A 20,183-nucleotide genomic window follows, 5' to 3' on the forward strand; every position below is an offset into this window, starting at 1 on the left:
GGGATTGGCTGGTCTCTCAAGCCAGGTCTGCTGGCATATTTCCATGCAATCATGTGAGGGCCCACCTTCTCCCACAAGAAAGAGAGTGGCCGGATTCAGGGCCTGACAGGCTCAGTAGTAACATGGGGGTTCTTACATAACAGTCCCTGGTATTGAGTAATCCGGGATGTTGACAGCCATTTATGGGGGTCCCCTCGCAGGAGAGTGTTGATCTCATGCGGGACTTTTACGAACAAATCTTGGCCTAAAGTCAGCTTGGTTGCCTCCCAGACCAGTAAGGCAAACGCAGCAACTGCACGTAAGCATCCCAGCCACCCAGTGGCAACACTGTCCAGCTGATTAGAGATAAGTCACGGGTCTGTCCCCTGTCCCCATCTTCTGGGACAACACTCCCATAGCCACCTTGCCCTTTTCAGTCACGTAAAGAGTAAACAGCTTAGCAAGGTCTGGCAGGCCCAAGGCGGGTGCTGATGTTATTGTACCGGGTTTGAGTTCTATTACCAGTGGGACTTGTTTTGCAAGCCTGGGGGGTTGTTGTCTTCCGCCCAGACCTCAGGGAATTGTTGAGTTAACTCTCTCTCGACTGTATAGCCAGTCCGGTTTCCTTTCTGGGAGATCGTGCAACCTCCATTCATCTTGAGGGGTTACTGAGAGGAAGAGTAAACAGGTGGTTGAGCCAACTCGAAACGTGGGTCTTTCATGGGGGAAAGGTCACTTGTGCCCCCAATTTAGACAGCAAATCTCTTCACAACAAAGGTACTGGACATTCAGGGATGTATAAAAATTCATGAGTCACTTGGTGTCCCCCCATCTGACATTTTCAGGGTAGACTTGAGACACAAAAGCTGCATTTATCACCACCTGAGACCCGGCAGCCTCTGGGTCTATTGGCATGTAAAGTCTATAGGCCTCGCACAGTCTCTCGCGGAACTCACAGGGTGATTCTCTTTCCCAGAGGGTTTTGCGATACTCGTAGCTTTTTGGGCCTCCTCTTGGGACCTTGTAAAATAGCCACCCGATCTCTCTCCAGGCGGCCCCACCCTTCCTCTGCGTTACAGTCCCAGTTGGGCCTCTCATCGGGGGTGGCTAGTTCTGCCCACCGCTGTGGGTTTGCAGTACCCTCAGGTGCCATTTCTCTTAACCATTTTCTTTCCTCAGGGCTGAAATGGGAGACTAGTAGTTGGATCATGTCATCCCATGTAGGGCGGTAGGTTCAAAAACTAGTTGAATCATGGCTTGCGGCTCCCCTGAGTACGGTGGAGTGTGTCTCTGCCAGTTTAATGTATCCGTAGAGGAAAATGGCTGGTAATAATAGGCTCCAGGGGGCTGATGGTAGTGCCCCATGTGTCCTGAACCGGAGGCTGTTGTAGCTCCCTGAGGGGCATCTGTAGTGGGGTTCTTTCCCCTTGTTCCTTGGCGGAGCGCAGCCTCTGTCTAAGTGCTGTGTTTTCTTCCCCCTTCCCATCAGTGCTCACTGGGAGAGGTGGATACAATCTAGGAGATCCGCCTGAGGTGGAATCCTGGGGCCGTTGAGCAGAGGCCTCCATCGTTGGGATCAGAGCCTGCTGAAATGGCGGCTCTATGAACTCCGAGAGAGCTGGTAGAAGAGCAGTGGCTGCTGAAGGACTTCACCTGACCCTGGATTGGGCATTAAGGCGGTCTCCAGTCCTGGTGGAGCACTGGGAGGCAGGCATGTCATTATCCTGTATGGGGTGAGGGGTCAGGTCAAATCCTGTAGAATTTCCCTTTTTATCATCATCAATTTTTGTGCCATTAATATTTTCCCCTTTCCCTTCTGAATAAAGAACCTTGTCCAAGTAGGAGGGTCTTGAGCTAACCCTAGCCATGAGTCAATAAATAGATATTGATCCGGGTGTCCTGGCTCTCCTGTGACTACTGTCTAGACTGCTTCCACTATTTTTAAGTTCATGCTGTTCTCTGGTGGCCATCCTACTCCCATAGGGGGCCATTCAACCTCACAGAGTATGTGGAGGCGGTTAGGCTTCGTCTTCACCCCATAGTCTCCTCCAAATCCCTTCTTTAAATTTTTAATCACGCACTGCAATACAGTTGCCTTAGATTCACTTCCCCCTATCTTGCTTACCTTCTCAGACCTTCTTCTACTTTTCCTTTCCGTTCTGTCTACAAATTTCTCAGTACCCTATGTACTTCTGATATTTCCACTCAATGACACTTAAAATGCCATTCTGCCTCCTTTCTAATTGGGGTGAGAAGAGACTTACCTGCCACATCCCAGAGGGAGAAGGGGAATCTGCTTGTCTTCACCTGCCAGTCAGCATAGCTGAACCAAAACACCACGTGGTCCAAGACTGTTTCTCCCTTAACTTTTAAAGTCCATTCTGCCTTGGTGGGCTTGATCAGGTGCAGATGAAAATACAGATGGGTTAAATATCCCACGTCCCAGGCCATCTCCGGAAAAGCCATTTCGTACTCATTTATGTATCCCCCTCCTTCTAGCCTGACAATTCCGAGGGGGTCAAGAGTTTCACAGCAGATGGGACACCTCCTTGGGGAGGGCAGAATACGAGCACATAAACACCAAGTTTCTTCTCCTAAAAATGCCCTGGCAATTGCTTGGTAATAATTTTCCCCAAGACGGTGTGGACACCACCTCCTAAATGACCCTCACAAATTTCCTTCCTAAGCCCTAACATGCTTGTCGACCTGTGTACCAAGCAATTGCCGCCTGCCTATTCCAGGCTCCTGAGGGTCCGTGTCTCTTCTAGTCCCTCCCAGGGGGGTGATCAGGCCCCCCTTCCACCCTGCTGGGTGGGTTCCTCCTCACCTGAGTGCTCAGTTCCCCTGCTGCCGTCCACTACCTGTTAACGTGAAAGGTCCGGGTGTTGAGAAGCAGAATCCTTCCAGAGGGCAAGGCCCCTTCCCACCTCTAGAATATTCGAGCCGCAAAGCCTCGGAGTAGTCCCAAATGGGACTTGTCTCCTCAAAGTGAGGAGTTTCCCGGCCAGTGCACCAAATGTTGTAGTCACGTGTTCTGGGAAACAAACTCACTCGGAAGGACGATGCGGATAGTGGAGTGCAGTTTATTACACCAGCGGGCCCAAGGCAGAGAGTCTCCTCTTAGCCAAGGACCCTGACCAGTTTTTATGAAAACCTTATATACCCTAAGTGTACATGCCCAAACCCACCTCCCCAAATTCCCTGAAACTAGTTTGAACAAAGGAAAAGAAAGATACAATCAAAGTTAACCCGTGATTCATATGCCTTAAGCCTAGGTAGTTAACAGTGGACAATTATCAATAGGCCTGTGGTCATACCCCAATAATCATAATAGAATTTATGATTCTATTCGGTTACACAGATAATTAGGGTATTCTTTTAGGTAACAGAGAGTCTAGGTATGAGCCCTGGGGCTCTTCCATCCAGGGGGCCTGGTTTTCCAGTTGATATGTCGTTTCCATAGATACTGGGCATATAGCTCAAAATCCACAGTCTGGCCCAAGATGGAGTCCTGCTTTCAAGATGGAGCCTTTTCTGTCTCCTCCTTCATTATAAGTAATCTAGAGATGATTTAAAGTATACAGGGGATGTGCATAGGTTATATGCAAATACCATGCGATTTTATATAAGGGACTCGAACATCCATGGATTTTGGTATCCTTGGGGGTACTGGAACAACTCCCCCAGGATACTGAGGGAAGGACAGCTGTATCCCATTTCCTCTTCCTCACTCTTCCACAGTTAGAGAACTTTGTGATCAGATTGGACCCATCTGGATAGTCAAGGTACTATTCCCATTTTAAAGTAATCGGGTTAGCCACTTTAGTTCCATTTGTTGTCTTAAGTACCCTTTGTCACATCATGTAACCCTTTGCCATGTAATGTAATGTATTTGTTATGTTCTCAGGATTAGAACATGGTCATCTTTGAAGAACTCCTATTCTGCCTGCCATAGACTGTAATCCATTTTGTGCTAATTTTTTGAACGTGGTATGAGGTACAGGTCCACCTTCATTCTTTTGCCTGTGGATATCCAGTTATCCCTGAATTATCTGTGGAGAAAACTCTTCTTCCAGTTCAGTGGCCTATTCTTATCTTTTATAGTATAATATCAAAATGTACCCATAAAATATATCTCATAGTCACTTTAAATGATTGGATAGGATTTTACTTTTGAGATATACTGTACTTCATTTAGCAACTCTGCTACTGAACATTGTTTCCAGCCTTTACCTATTAAAATTGACATTTTCTGATTTGTGAGTTTTTAAAAATCTATTGTGGACACAAACTCTTTTCCATTATAGATGGTGTAAATTACCTTTGAAATGAGTCACTTCTTTTCACCATCCTGGTTTAAGCTCTTATCCCGTGTCAGCTGGACTCTAGCCATAATCTTCTCACTGACCTCCCAGCCTGTACTCTTGCCTCTCGCCTCTCTTCAGCTCGTTGTCTATAAACAGAGTGGCTTTTGCAAAGTGCAGTTCTAGTCGTGTAACTGCTGACCGTGTTTTTCAAACAGATTCTCATCAGGAAAAGAATGCAACTCTCTGTCGCGGCCCCTCCCTTTGTCCTCAGCCTCATCTGATGCTGTGCTTTTACTCACCCACTCTCTCTGCATCCACACCTGCTTCCTCTTGGGTCCTTGTGAAAGCCATTGTCGCTCCTGTCACAAGCCAGTCTCCATAATGAGGACAAGCCTTGTGTCACCACGTATCTTTTCTTTGCAGCCCTTTTCACATTCAATTTTTAATTTACTTATTGGGTTTCATTAATGTTGGCCTCCTGCACCAGGCAGCAAGCTCCATAAAGAGAGGAATTGAGTCTGCTTTTGCTGATCACAGTATCTCCAAGCCTGAGCACATGATAAGTATTGATATTTTAAGTAAATAAACCAGCAAAGTACGTTTTCTACTATGTATCTGACTTTAAATTGTGTTGCTGCTGCTGCTGCTGCAGTCGCTTCAGTCGTGTCCGACTCTTAGCGACCGCATGGACTGCAGCCTACCAGGCTCCTCCGTCCATGGGATTTTCCAGGCAAGAGTACTGGAATGGGGTGCCATTGCCTTCTCTCTAAATTGTGTTAATGGTATGCAAATTTTTGATTTACCGAATCTTAAAAATACATACAAATCTTTTCTTCTATGATTTCTGACTTTTTAAGAGCTATGCTTAAAAGTCCTCCCCCCTTCCAAGAATATAGAAATATTGACCTATTTCTCTTTTAACGCTTTCTTACTTCTGTTGTTCACATTAAAATCTTAAATCTACCTGCAGTTTATTTTTATTAACAGCATATGGTATTATTTAGGAAAATAACTAAATAGCCATTCTCCTAACCCTTTTCCATCCTTTCCTTCCAGATCTGTGGTGATTCATTGTTTGCACATTAAATCCTTTTGCATGTTTAGTTATGTAAATAATGTCTATCCCTGCACCTGTTTTATTTGCCACTGTTTTCATTATTACAGCTTTAAGCTGTGCTTTAGTATCAGACAGTCATGTTTTCTAAGAAAATGTTTTTAATAAGCAGTATGTTTTTACTTAAATGGTTTTAATGTTTTAATTAATAATATATAAAATATAGTGTAATAACCCTTTCAAGTTATACAGTTTGAATTCAGATTACTAGACAGAGAACTGTTATGTAGCGCAACACAAATCCAGCAGCCCCGCGCCCTGAGTCTCTGAGTCAGTAGTTCTTGGGTGGGGCCCAAGTATTTGCATCTCTAGCAAGCTTCCTGATGGTGCTGCAGCTGCTGGTCTGGGGACCACAGTTTGAGAACCTCTGCCTTAGGGTAAATGATTGAAATAAAGAATATGGTCAACACGAGTAGTCCCAATGTCTGCATTCACTACTCATGTCCTCTCAGACCTGGGATGAGCCTGCCCCTGCGCTGTGTGTGAGCATCTCCCTGACAGCATCTCTGGCCCTGCTCCTGTCTCGATTCAAAGCCGAGCCAAGAAGCATCGCCCTCATTTCAGTGACCCCCAAAGGTGCTCAGCCTAACAGCACAGCTGCCCTCCAGGTTACAGGAGTCAGCTTTGGTCTGTTAGAAGCAGGAACTGGAGAAAAGGAAGGACCCCTGCCTTCCTTTGCTGTAGCTTTTCATGATTTTCCATGTGTTTGAGGGGAATGGAGCAGGGAACTCCCCCTTTGCTTTCCTCATTCCCACTTCCTTGGCTATTTAATGACTCCGTGGTCCACACAAAGGGAGAGTTAATTACTAACACCTGCTCCCAGACCAATAGCCAACTTCTTGACAGAGATTTTGTTTCTCCCCATTCCATCCAGTGTAAGCATATTTAAGGAAATAAAGATAGTCTGACTCGTTTAGCTATACATATACTGTATCTCTATGGAGAAAACGGCCTCTCTTCTTCCTTCATAAGTGGATGGACATTCTTTGCAGGAAATAGAATAGCCTTAGAGGTGCTATTTGCTATGGGCTTATTCTTCTTTGCTATTCAGACAGTTGTATATGATTATATTTTACATGAAATGTGTGATTTTAGGAAAACATTTGTTTTCCCTGTTTTTGGTTACTCATATTCCCTGCACTTGTACGTTCTATATCAAGGTCACACAACAGTTAGGTTAACAGTTGTCTGCATTTCTGAGAGGGATATACTTTCTGGAAATTTCTGCTTTTCATTTTCCCCTTCGTGGTATCTAAAATGTGCCATTAGAAGACCTCTTCTTCTGTCACAAAAAAGATGCGAGTTTCCTATAGGAGCCTTTCTGGCATTCATTCCCTGATCCAGTACACGCTGAGCAAGGCTATGCGTGGAGCCATGGGGACACAGAAGACACATTTCCTATCATCAAGGCCTCACTCTGTACTGATGAAGGCAGATACACTAGTAAACAATTACAATAAATGCTGCACTGGACAGATCGGAGAATGCCTAGGGACGAAGGCCAGGGGCTGTGCCCTCAGTGGGGTGGAGAGCCTGTCAAGACACAGCTCCCGGGAGACATGACCTTTAAATGAATCATTGGTGGAGGGAGATTTGTGTATGAGTATTTATTTATATTATTAGCTGTTACTATTACCATTGCTTCATTTTGATTTACTTTTGGAATAGCAGTGCATTCACATTTCTGACAATTCCCTAAGTATGACAGGAATATAGATGTGCTGTCCAACAGAAATATGTAATTTAAAAGTTTTCTAGTAGTCGCATTCTTAAAAAGTAAAACAAGGCAAGTTGTGTAATACCATACTTTATTTAAACCAGCAAAAATAAAATTATCCTTCCAACATCTACTGAACAAAAAACATATTAATAAGATATTTCACATTCTTTTTCCATACCAAGTCTTCACATTGATACAAAGTATATTTTTGTATAACAGATGACAGTTTGGAAAAGCCACATCACAAATGCTTGGTAACCACATGTGACTAAGTGCCTACACAGGCATAAGTCTTGGCCCCATTTCTGCCCTGAAGCTACTGAGTTCCTCTCCCTAGAAGCAGATATTGTGGGTAGCCTCAGGTGTGTTCTTCCACAGATAGCTGATATATATACAAGCAGTTATAAACACATATGCACAAAGAATTGGATAGTAATCATACTGTAGTGTATCCCACTTTTTTCACTGAATAAATCTTGGAGATGTTTCATATCATTATATAGGAAGTAAGCTCAATCTTTATCTTACTGCTGCTGCTGCTGCTAAGTCGCTTCAGTCGTGTCCGACTCTGTGCGACCCCATAGACGGCAGCCCACCAGGCTCTGCCGTCCCTGGGATTCTCCAGGCAGAGTATCCTATTTTATGGATGTCACAAATTATCCATTTGGTTCTTATCAATGGCATGTAGGTGGTTTCCGGTATTTGGTGCTTATTTGAGCTGAGTTTTCAAAGAGGTAGAGTGCAACAAGAGCCAGCCCACTGAGGCTGGGGGAATGATAGTCTAGAGAAAAGGACCAACATGGAGCACAAGGACACATGGCACTTAGAGGTAATTCCTTGTGGTTCAGGATGTCTGGACAGTGGAGTGTGTGTGAACAGAAAGAGGAGGCAGAGGAGACTAGAAGGGCAGGAAGAGATCAGACTGTAAGCAGCCTTGCAAGTGTCATGTTAAGGAGTTTGGACTCCCTCCATAATGGAAAGTAATCAGAAGGTTTTAAGAAACAGAGAAGAATTAATAGATGACTGAATTAATAAATAAATAGGGACAGGAGGGACAAATCTTCCATATGAATGAATTCTGATTAATAGATGTATATGGGAAACAGAAAATAGACATTTAGAGAACTACGTTAATAAGTGCTGCAGGCAAGATCTACCAATGAATATTCAAATTAGTGGATAGAACTTTTCCAAACAGAATATTTGCGTAGCCTCAAAGTATCTCCCGCAAAATATGTATTAATTATTGTGATGGATATCTGAATATTCTTTGATTCTCCCTCTTCAGGAAGTGGAGATTAATTCTACTGGACTTGCTCACTCATTTCTAATGAATAGGATATGGAAAAAGAAAACTATCATAGTAATTTTACAGTGGACAAACCTGGCCGACATCTCCTCAACCAAGTGATCAAGGTCAGCATCACCAGTAATGTTGGTATAGGGTGCCCCTGAAAAATGTGATGAGAAGGGCACTTCACCTCTGTGGTGTCCCACCCCAAAAGCCATAACCAGAGCCTAATTATGAGGAAACATCAGATAAACTCAAACCGAGAGGCATTCTACAAAATCTTTAACCAGTACTCTTCATAAGGGTCAAGGTCATAGAAAACAAAGACTGAGCAACTGTCATACACGGGAAGAGACTAGAGATGTGTTGACTAAATGCAATGTGGGTCCCTGGAACAGTAAAAGGACATTTGGGGGGAAACTGGAGATATATAAAGTCTTTATTTTAGTTACTATCGTTACATCAATGTTAATGTCTTACTTTTCATAAAGGTACCATAGCTATTTAAGATATTCATATTAGAAGGAACTGGGGGAAGATGAACCATGATATTCTGTATTATTTTTGCAAGTGTTCTGTAAATATAAAATTATTTCAAAATAAGTTTAAAAAATAATCGGGGAGTGTCATGATTAGATTCACATTTTAGGAGCATCTCAGTGGTTGCAGTGAGGAATAAGGTTGGAGAGGGAAAGACCAGAGTAGGGAAGTTACAAGGTCTTGCTACAAAAAGTCAGGAAGGGATAGTAGAGGCCCACCCAGATGGGGCAGAGGCAGCAGGAATCGGGGGCCATGGGCAGACTGGAGATAGCTCTGGAAGGTAACTGTGTCACACCTGGTGAGGGTTTGGTAAGGAAATAAGACAACTCAAGATAACACCTACCTCTCCATCTCTAGGAGTTAGATAGACAGTGAAATCATTCACTGTGATGGAGAAAACAGAAAGAAGAACAGTTTTCAGGGAAACTTTAGTTCAATTTTAGACCTGTTGAGTTTGAAGTACATTTGACAGGTCCGAGTGTCCATCAACAAATGAATGGATAAACAACAGGTGGTATGTCTACACAATGGAATATTATGCAACCTTAAAAAGGCGTGACATTCTGACTCTTGCTTCAACAACCTTGAAAATATTATGCTAAGTGAAATAAATCAGATACAAAAGGACAAATATTATATGATTCCACTTAGTTGAGGAACATCAAGCAGGTCACTTCCTAAAGACAGAAAACTGAATTGAGGTTTTCAAAAGTTGAAAGGAAGAAGAATTGGGAAGTTATTATTTAATGAATACAGAGTTTCTGTTTGGGATGATGAAAAAGTTCTGGATGGTGGTGATGGTGTTACACCATTGTGATCATACTAAAATCCCTCTGAATTGTACACTTAAAAATTATTAAAGTGGTAAAAGTTTATGCTATGTACCTTTACCACCATATTTAAAAAAACAGAAGGCCATCATTAATGCTGCAAAGAAGTCAAAATGAGATAAGTTCTGAAAAATTATCCTTTATATTATTCTGTGACTCAGAGGCCATTGGTGACATCTCCAGAGCCCTTGTGGTAGAGAAGATATGTTAAAAATCAGATTACAGTGGGTTGAAGGGTGATTGATAAGTGTGTTGACAGCTATGGCCAAATCTGGCTTGCTACCTATTTCCATGCTGCTGCTGCTGCTGCTAAGTCACTTCAGTCGTGTCCGACTCTGTGCGACCCCATAGACAGCAGGCAACCAGGCTCCGCCGTCCCTGGGATTCTCCAGGCAAGAACACTGGAGTGGGTTGCCATTTCCTTCTCCAGTGTGTGAAAGTGAAAAGTGAAAGTGAAGTCGCTCAGTCGTGTCTGACTAGTAGCGACCCCATGGACGGCAGCCCACCAGGCTCCCCCGTCCATGTGATTTTCTAGGCAAGAGTACTGGAGTGGCTTGCCATTGCCTTCTCACCTATTTCCATAAACAAAGCTTTATTGGAACACAGCTCTGTTCACCCCTTCATGTATGTATTGCCTTTGGTTGTTTTTGTGCTACCCCAGCTAGGTTGAGGGGGCTTCCCAGGTGGCTCAGTGGTGAAGAATATGCCTGCCATTGCAGGATACTCAGGTTCGATCCCTGGATCAGGAAGATCCACTGGAGAAGGAAATAGCAACCCACTCGGTATTCTTGCCTGGAAAATCCTGTGGACAGAGGAGCCTGGTGAGGCTTCAAGTCCACAGGGTTACGAAAGAATCAGATACAACTTTCTGACTAAACAACAGCAAGCAAGGTTGAGTAGCTGTCACGGAGACCGTATGGTCTGCAAAGTCAAAAGTATTTACTATCTGGACCTTTACAGAAAGTTTCCCAACCACTGGACTAGACAAAACCCCAGTCTTTCAAGTCATTTGGTTTTCTGAGACAGTTCCTGCCTTTGCGGTGAGGTTGTTGAGTGGACAGCAGTGCCCTTTCAGTCGCCTAACAGAACAGACCAAATGCTTAACGACGGAGAAGAAGAGGAAGCATGGGGAAGAGAAGAAATTCCTTCCTTCTTTTCTCTAACAATGTGTTCCCTTCACCATTACCTTCTGTCTCTTACAACCCTGGAAAAAAGGACTCTACCCAACCCCTCAAAAATACTCCCCACTAGTAAATTCTCACAATGACTGGTGATAATAAATGTTCTGAAATGGCCACAAACTGCAGTCTGGTTTAAAGTTTCCTCATTAACACAGGAAAATGCCCCCAACCTGAGGCTTTTCAAGTGTTTATTAATTTACTTTCTGGGACTGAGTGCCAATATTTATCAGATCAAAGAGACAGCCGCTGTCTTTAGCATTTACTGTGTATCAGGAATGATGCCAAGATTTGAACCTAGATGACCTCATTGATAATCATCAGAACCAGCGTGTGGCCTTTCCCCATCTGACCAGTGGAGCAGCTGGGGCTCACTGGGGTTACATACTCAGCCACAGACCCACAGCACATTAGTGGTAGAATGATGGTTTGACTTGACTTCCCCCTGATTCCAGGGACCCAGGTTGTTTCCAGTGCACCCTGCAGCCATCCTGTCCTCCACTTCATGATGATTTAATGGCGTCTTGTGCCCATTCTAAGCAGAATCTAATATTTGGTGGGTTCTCAACAGAGTCAAAAACGACTGAAGTGACTTAGCAGCAGCAGCAACCTATGAGCCTGCTTTTTCACGCTGAGTTGGCTTATGATGCCTCCAGTGGACTGTAGGCTTTAGCATGACCTGCTTCCCAAGCTGTTCCTGTGCTCTTTCTTCCCAGAAGCCCCACTCTGATGGTCAACGTGATTCTGCCCAGAGGCATTTCTCTAAAACCGTCTTGCTTTCGTGCACTGTGCCAGTGTCATGTAATACATGGGCATCACTCGTTCCCACCTTACCATTTATTTTTACATTGTCTGCAGTCATTCCTCAACCTCTTAGTTAGGGACAGAACCCCAGTAAGGCAGCAAGAGGGTATTGTAGTGACTTCCTCAGTTCCCATCTATTCACATCCATATGTGAAGCATGTAAACACATAGCACTGTGTGACTTCTTTCCTCTTTGAGGTTGTACTTGATAGCACAGCCTTTGACTGCCTAGATTTCTGCAGCCATCAAATCAGAACCAAAAGGGAATTAAGAGGTCAACCAACCCTTGACTGTACCACTGAGACAACCAACCGAGGCCCAGAGAGGGTTGGCAACTTATCCAGGCACACACAGCTTATCAGCAGCAGGACTGGGAAGGCCTCTGGTCTCCCGGTTCCCAGGCTAGAGCTTATCCTGCTGCCGATCGCTGCCTCCTGCCTGCCTCAGTTGATGAAGCAGGGGCCCGTCCCCCTGCCTGTGGAGTGCTTACCTTGGAGCCCTTTTCATGAATGAGACCAGATGCAGAACTCCACATTGATCATTTCTGTCCCTCCCCTTTCTGCCTTCTGCTAAAGGCAGCCCCCCAGCTCCCAGCTGGCTCCTGTCCCCTCCCCCAGCCGGGAGAAGTTATTACATGAAGAGATCAGCTTACCAGTTTTCTTCAGAGCAGAGGCTGAGCTGGGAGCTCCGGGCAGTACATGAGGGAGAGCGGAGGGAAACAGTGCGGTGCCTAGCGGAACTCCAGGGCTGGAATCCCGAGACACAAGTGCATCTGCTAGCTGTTAGCACTTGGCAGACGGAGTTCTCCTCTAGGGTAGTTCTAACTTTGGGTAATAATGTTTGTCAGCTACCTGATATTAACATTGCTCCACGTTCAAACAGCAGTGTTAGCAAGACCTGGGGGAGAGGTAAGCCAAATAAAATATCTTGTCAGAAGTTGTATTTTTGTCAGCATTATATTTCCTCTTCTATCTACCAAGAGGGATCAGGGAAGGGGTTTTTATGGTGTGCAAAGAGTAATGCTTTATTTTGCTTTTTTAGGCTTGCCTTGCCTTTTCTTATAGGAAGATTTCTTTGCTTCTTAAAAAATCTTGTAATTTCTGAAACCTTTTTCTGGTACAGTGGCCACACCAGGGGATTGGCATGGCCTTGGTGACAGATACCTGGAGCTTGTACGTTTCTAATTCTGCTGTTGCCAAGAAAAAAAAAAAATGTACTTGTCAGATTCCAGTAGGGACTGTTACCTGTTGAGAATATTTCTCCAGTATTGCTTATACATGCTAGAGGAATTGCTTTTCTTTGCTGCTTTGCATTACGTTTTCATCCTTTTTAGCTTTGATGTGTTTGGGGGGAAAAAAAATCTGTGCTTAACTTAGTATCATAGGTTTGAAGAAGGATAGTGGTGTATAACAGGTCTCAGAGTGTCCCAGATCTACCGTAGACAGGAGGCATGTTTAAGATCCATGAGGATGATTTATTCTTATTGGCTTAGCTCATGCTTGCTGGATACATTTCTGAACATCATAGGTGCCTGTAGGAGCCAGGTTTTGACACAGGCAGAGATTGGAAAGGATGATCATATGGGCTGGAGAGGGAAGCTCTTGGGTGTAGCCACCCTCACCTGCAAAGAAGCCTGCAACAAATTTACCTCATCCACTCCTTTTACTTCTTATTCTGATGAAAAATCTTGGAGACTGAGGGCTGAGTTATGAAAAGTCAGCCTTTTTCCTGAATCCGTCTTCCCTTTGAAAAGCCAAGTGCAAACTCTATCTCCTAGAAATGCCACGGGGCCACTTCACAGCTCTGCCTTTTGTTCGCATTTTGCAGGGACAGAGAGAGCTCTGAAAGCCTCCTGTAATGACTTTCCCTTTTCTAAGAGGAGTGGAAGGGAGCTGCTCCCAAATCCAGGCTTCAGGGCAAGCTGTGGTTGCAGCAGGCTCGTTACTCCGTTCAAAGCAGACATGTGGCGCAGAGGCGTGTGGCCACGGGTCATTTGTCCTAGGCTTTTAGCCTATTAGTTACCCGTGTCCTCTGCAGATATTTTCTGGGCGTATTGGGTGGGGGCTGTGGGTAGGAGGTAGGGGTCTTGAATGGGAGCTGGAAGAACTGAATTGGGTTAGTGATGCTGGAGGCTGAAAGCAGACAGACCATTGCCCTCTAGTTGCAGTTGAAGTTCGCAACTTCCCTGTTGATTTTTCGGTGTGGAGAGTAAATGACAAATGGGCCGGCCTGACTCAGCCTGGAGCACTTAAGCATGTGAGGGGAGAGCTCATATGGAAAATATTTCTATCACCGCTGCATGCGCATATGGTCTGGGGAGACCCCCATACGGAGCAAATCACAGCGCTCCAGCAGCCCCTCAGTGGCGTGCCAATTACTCTTATTAACAGCGAGGCGAAGGGCAGGCTCCAGTTACCTGCACACAGCTGGCTCCCGGGGACTCTGCAGTGCGTGTGCTTCGAGCCTTGTGTCACATTCGGAGAGGGCAGTGGCTCTGTTTCACTTTACAATCAGCACAGCAGATGAAAAATGAAAGGGGATTACACGGGCTCATCCAAATCTTGACTCTGTTCAGACGGTGTTCAGCGTGCGGGAGAGGAAGGCAGGAGTTCTGTATTTTGAGTTAAAGTGTGTGTGCTTAATAGTCAGAAAAACCAATCAGAGGTGATGAATGCCTGCTGTCTGTTCCTTTGTTCTAGCCTGCTATGCTAAATAAAGACCCTCCTGTGCCTTTTCCTCTTCTCGTTCTGGTTTTCCTTCCTTCCTTCCTTCTTTCTTCCTTACTTGTGTGCTGTTGCAAAATCTTGGCTCCATAACTACTGTGCTCCTAGAAAACTGTGCAGTTAGGATTCCTTTCCCCTTGTTGGAAACAAAATGATGAGGAAGGAACATAAGTATGAAATGCTCCTCCCCTCCTTAAACAGAATGTCATTTATACAGAGCTTTGGAGAATGTGACATTTCTTTATTAAGAGCCGCTTGCTTTATGGCCATGTTACTTACAAAAGGCACCTGTGAACATGTGGCCTCATCCCTGTGTCACCTAGGTTTTCATTTTCTCGGCCAGCCAGTTTTCTTGCAGGTTTTGATTATCTTTCCTTTGGATGTTCATAAAAACACATGAGGAAAAGGAAGGAAGGGGAAGACAGTGTTATACACCTTGTGGTACTTGGCTGGCTGTGTTCTCAGTGTGGATGGATGCAAACTCTGGGCAGCAACTCAGACTCAGTTTTCTAGGGGGTGAGGTCCTGCCAGATCACCAGGGGCTGGCAGGTGGTGGGAGGAGATGGTGTGGCTCAAAGCAAACCTTATTCAGTGTCCTGTTGCTGGCACTGGTGGCCCTGGTGACTGTCAACCAAGGACAGAACAACCCAGTATGAGGTCACTACATGTTTGGAGAACAAACAGAGGAACACCATTCCTTCTTTAATTTTCTGGTTGCAGGAGCATTAAACTAAGAACACTGAGGTCCCTGGAATGCCTTTGCCCTTGTCACAATAGGACAGCATTGGTACACAGCTTGTACAGACTGTGTACATCTCTTGAAAGAATGTAAAGGACTGTGAGTCACACTGGACTTTAGGTGCATTTGTCAGTGTGGGAAACATGCTAGGATCCCAGTTTCTTTGCAGCATGCCACAGAATGGTGTGTGGCGATGTGCCTGTGCATTCCCCGAACTTGGACTTACCTTCTCAGATAAGACCAATGTTGTTGTTCAGTTACTCAGTCATGTCCAACTCTTTGCAACCCCATGGACTGCAGCATGCCAGGCTTCCCTGAAGACCAGTGAGATACTTTTATATGTGGGGAGCGATGAGGAAGGAGCTAGAAACCTATATAGTTCTGTACACTGCGGTGAGACAAATTCTTAGAAGTGAGTCAAAAATATATTTATTTTCATTTTGATGAAGCAATTTGGCAAAAACTATCAAAATTAAAAATAAATATCTCAGGGTACTTCCCGGCAGTCCAGTGGTTAAGATTTCACCTTCCAATGCAGGGGACATGGGTTCGAACCCTAGTCAGGGAGCTGAGATCTCATATGGCCCCTGACCAAAACATAAAACAGAAGCAATATTGTAACAAATTCAATAAAGACTTTAAAGATGGTCCACATAAAAAAAAAAAAAAACAATCATTTAAAAATAAATAAATATCCCAGCTGTTAACAGTTATGGGTCGTGCCTTTTAAAAGAGCAGATTTTATGGTATGTGAATACTGTCTCAATTTTTAAAATTAAAAATAAATAGTAAATATCTCTTCGACTCAACTTTTCCATTTCTAATACTTTATCATATAGATTTATTCTGAATTTGGCCTCTAAGCCACCTTCCATCATGTGGCTGTTACAACAGCCTAAACGCCCCTCAGTAGGGAACTAATGACTCACAGTCCTTTCCATTTCAGGAGATGCACACAGCCCATACAAGCGGACACCAACGCTGTTCTATTGTGAAGGGACAAAGGCATTCTAGGGACCTCAGTGTTCTTGGTTTGATGCTCCTGCAACCAGAAAAGGAAAGACGGAACAGTCTTTCTCTGTGTTTGTTCTCCAGCCCATGCACGGACTCCAGACTGGGTTGTTCTGTCCTTGGTTAACAGCCACCAAGACGTTCAGAAAGAATGGGGTACCTCTTACATGCACTGATAGGAAATAACTCCCAGGATATGTAAGAAAAGAATGACATATAAAATGCTACCCTTTGTGTAACATGTGTTAATATCTTTGTCCTTCCTCTCTCTGGGAGGATATATGAGAAAATGGGGGAGAATACAGCATAGCTAAGGAAGGAGAGCTGGTGAAACTTATAATTTATTATACACTTTTAGTTCCTTTTGAATTGTGTATAGTAAACATGTCTTATATAGTTAAAGAATAATATTAAAATATATGATGTAATAATAAATCACTTGGTAATAAATAAAGCATGTGCTTTAACAGATAACATCCTCTGCAATTATTCATAGCCCATGCTAAAGTGAAGTGTACATGAGCTAATAGGCGTAACACTGAAGTCAGTTCAGCTCAGTGATTCCTTTAGGGCTAAAATGATGTTCTTTAGCTGGCTCGTCCATTCATTTAACACCTACCTATAACCCTCTGTTTTCTCATTTTTAAAATTCTTTTGAATTGGATGATAATTGCTTTACAATGTTGTGTTGGTTTCTGCTGTACAACAACATGAATCAGCCACAAGTATACCTATATGCCCTCCCTCTTGATTCTCCCTCCAACCCCTCTCCGCCCCACTAGGTTGTCACAGAGCACCGAGTTGAGCTCCCTGTGTTATACAACAGCTTCCCACCGGCCATCTGTTTTACAATCGTGTCCAACTCTTTTGCAACTGCACGGATTGAAGCCTCCCAGGCTCCTCCGTCTATGGGATTTTCCAGGGAAGAATACTGGAGTGGGTTGCCATTTTCTCCTCCAGGGAATCTTCCCGATTCAGGGATTGAACCCGGGTCTCCTGCATTGCAGGTGGACGCTTTACCCTCTAAACCACCAGGGAAGCCCAATACATATATTTCAGTGCTACTCTGTCAGTTCATCCCACCCTCTCCATCTCTGGCTATGTCCACAAGCCTGTTCTCTGTGCCTGCATCTCTAACCTGTCCTGTAGGGTGGTTCATTGGCACCATTTTCCTAGATTTCATATATGTACTTTAACATACACAATATTTGCCTTTCTCTTTCTGACTTATCTCATTCCGTATAACAGGCTCATGGTTCATCCACCTCAGTTCAACTGACTCAAATGTGTTGCTTTTTATGGCTGAGTAATGTTCCATTGTATACTTGCACCATAACTTCTGTATCCATTTATCTCTTGATGCACATCTAGGTTGCTTCCATGTCCTAGCTATTGTAAATAGTATTGCAGTGAACTTTGGGGAATGTGTGTTTTTTTCAGTCATGGTTTTCTCAGGGTATTTGCCCAGTAGTGGTATTGCTGGGTCATATGGTGGTTTTATTCCTAGTTTCTTGAGGACTCTCCATAGTCTTCGCCATAGTGGCTGTATCAATTTGCATTCCCACCAACAGTGCAAAAGGATTCCCTTTCCTCCACATCCTCTCCAGCATTTATTATTTGTAGATTTTTTTAAGTTTTACTTTTATTTTTGGCTGCACTGGGTCTTCATTGCTTTGTGTGGGCTTTCTCTAGTTGCAGAGAGCAGGGGCTACTCTCTAGCTTTATCGCATGGGCTTCTTATTGTGGTGGCTTCTCTTGTTGCAGGGCGTGGGCTATAGGCACTTGGGCTCAATAGTTGCAGCTCACAGGCTCTAGAGCCCAGTTGTTTTTGCACATGGGCTTAGTTACTCTATGGCATGTGGGATCTTCCTGCCCAAGGGGTTGAACTGGTGTCCCCTGCATTGCAAGACAGATCTTAACCACTGGACAACCAGGGAAGCCCTGTTTGTAGATTTTTTGATGTTGGTTCCATTCTGACCCGCATGAGGTGATATGTCATTTTAGTTTTGATTTGCATTTCTCTAATAATGAGTGATGGCACATTAGCTATGTTAAGGGGTGATTGAAAGGATTACCACCGACCAGCAGACTCACAGATATGGAGGACAGACTAGTGGTTACAAGTGGTTACTAGTGGCAAGATAGCAATGTAGTATCAAGAGGTACAAACTGCTATATAAAAAATAAATAAGCTATACAGGTATATAGGAATAGCACAAGGAATATAGGCAATAACTACAAATGGAGTGTAACCTTTAAAAATCGTGAATCTTGGTGTGTTGTACACCTGAAATGTATATAATATATAAATATAACATTTATATAATATTGTAAATCAACTATTTCATTTTTTTAAAGATTTAAGAAGTGTGATAGTATGTGCAGAGCTCTCAGCTTGATATTCCAGGCACTTAGAAGTGAGTCAAAAATATGTTTATTTTCATTTTGATGAAGTAATTTGACTATCACTACAATTACTATTGCAAATGCTACCAGGGTGTGCCACCTCAGTGCTGGAAAAAGGAAAACAAAAGCGTAAGGTCTTTGTCTTGATGAGTTTATACTTTAAAAGGGGGACAGGGTATCAACAGTTAATGATTATATAATAAGAAACTCTTTAATTGCAAGTGCAAAGGCAAAGAAGCAATGAAATCTGCCTAAGAAAGTGAAGAAAGACTCCAGAAACAATGTCAGTTTGAAAAACTCAAAGGGTTGTGCATTGAGGGTCTTCAAGACAAGCCCCAGGTTCACCGATTCACAGTGGTTCTTTAACTCAGCACGTACAGCTATGAGTTATCACAGTGATAGGATGCAGAGCAAAGTCAGCAAAGGAAACGGTGCATGGGGTGAAGCTGGGAGAAACCATGAGAAAGCTCCCAAGGATCTTCTCCCAGTGGAGTCACACAGGCCCCACTTCATTCCCCCAGGAACGTGTTGTGACAACACTTGTGAAATACTGCCAGCCAAGGAAGTTCGTAGAGACTCAGCACCACGGGTTTTTGTTGGGAGCTGGCCACAGAGGCACTCTCTGCCTGCCATGTACCAACATTACAGACTCCCAAAGGGAAACCTCGCTTCAGCATAAACCATATTGTATGCATATGCATAGTGTATGCAACTGAGCCACTCCTACCAGTTCCGGGAATGGTGAGCACTGTTCCAAAATCTAAGTTCCCAGACGCTAGCCAATGGCCCACCTCATAAGCAGATGTTTTTAACGAATAGTCAGGTCTGCTATGTTAACTCCTCTGCATGGATAGGTAGGCATATTAAGGGGAAAAACAGGGAAGGAGGATGTTCTGGGCAGAGGGAAAGCATCTGTAGAGTCACAGAAATAAGAAAGATTTTAACATATTCTGGAAACAGTTTAGATTGCAGAATGTGAGGAATGTGTCAGGCGATTTGTCAGTCACCTGGATCCCAAGGGCTGGAGTTTTCTGTGCCTCTGGAAGTTCCAGAAATTCTGTAAAAAAGAATTGGAACATAATTGCTTTACAGTGTTGTGTCAGTTTCCACTATACATTGAAGTGAATGAGTTACATGTATACATACATTCCCTCTCTATTGGACATCTGTCGCTACAGTCTTAAGATTATATTTTTATGACACATCATCTTGGCTGCCATAGTATAACATTTTCTTGGTCATAGGTTATCAAAATTATTTCCCAAGGATTAAAATAAAGGAAATAGTGACGGTAGCAGTGACTGCCTTTATAAGAAGGTCACCATCATTATTAATACCTGAAGTATTATTTGTGGCAAATAGGAATGAAGGATCAGTGTAATACCCTGAATGACTGATTCTTTGTGCATAATTCTCAGTGGCTCCACCTTTTTCTCTTTCTTATGAATAAAATAAAAAATAAACTGTGTGGAGCTGATTTGATAGTGCAAGACCTGAGTTTGAGCCTTAGGTCTACCATGTCTAGCCAGATGACTTTTGGC

General features: G+C 43.7%; 1 protein-coding gene across 3 annotated transcripts in view; it reads left to right on the plus strand.

The window, feature by feature from the left end:
- The window catches only part of THSD4 (thrombospondin type 1 domain containing 4), a 676,681-nt gene that overhangs the window by 433,787 nt on the left and 222,711 nt on the right, over positions 1-20,183 (plus strand). Inside the window, exon 1 of one of the 3 annotated variants that reach the window (XM_088839956.1) lies at positions 10,111-12,671. The exons of the other annotated variants lie outside the window; for them this stretch is intronic. Within the exon in view, the coding sequence (XP_088696082.1) occupies positions 12,600-12,671 (72 nt within the window). The 5' untranslated portion in view covers positions 10,111-12,599. Of the gene's footprint in view, positions 1-10,110; positions 12,672-20,183 lie in introns of those variants that run through there. 3 annotated transcript variants of the gene reach the window in all.

This window comes from Moschus berezovskii, chromosome 9 (genome assembly GCF_049115385.1).
Source record: "Moschus berezovskii isolate FMDL1 chromosome 9, NW_MosBer_1.0, whole genome shotgun sequence".
Lineage (NCBI taxonomy): Eukaryota > Metazoa > Chordata > Mammalia > Artiodactyla > Moschidae > Moschus > Moschus berezovskii.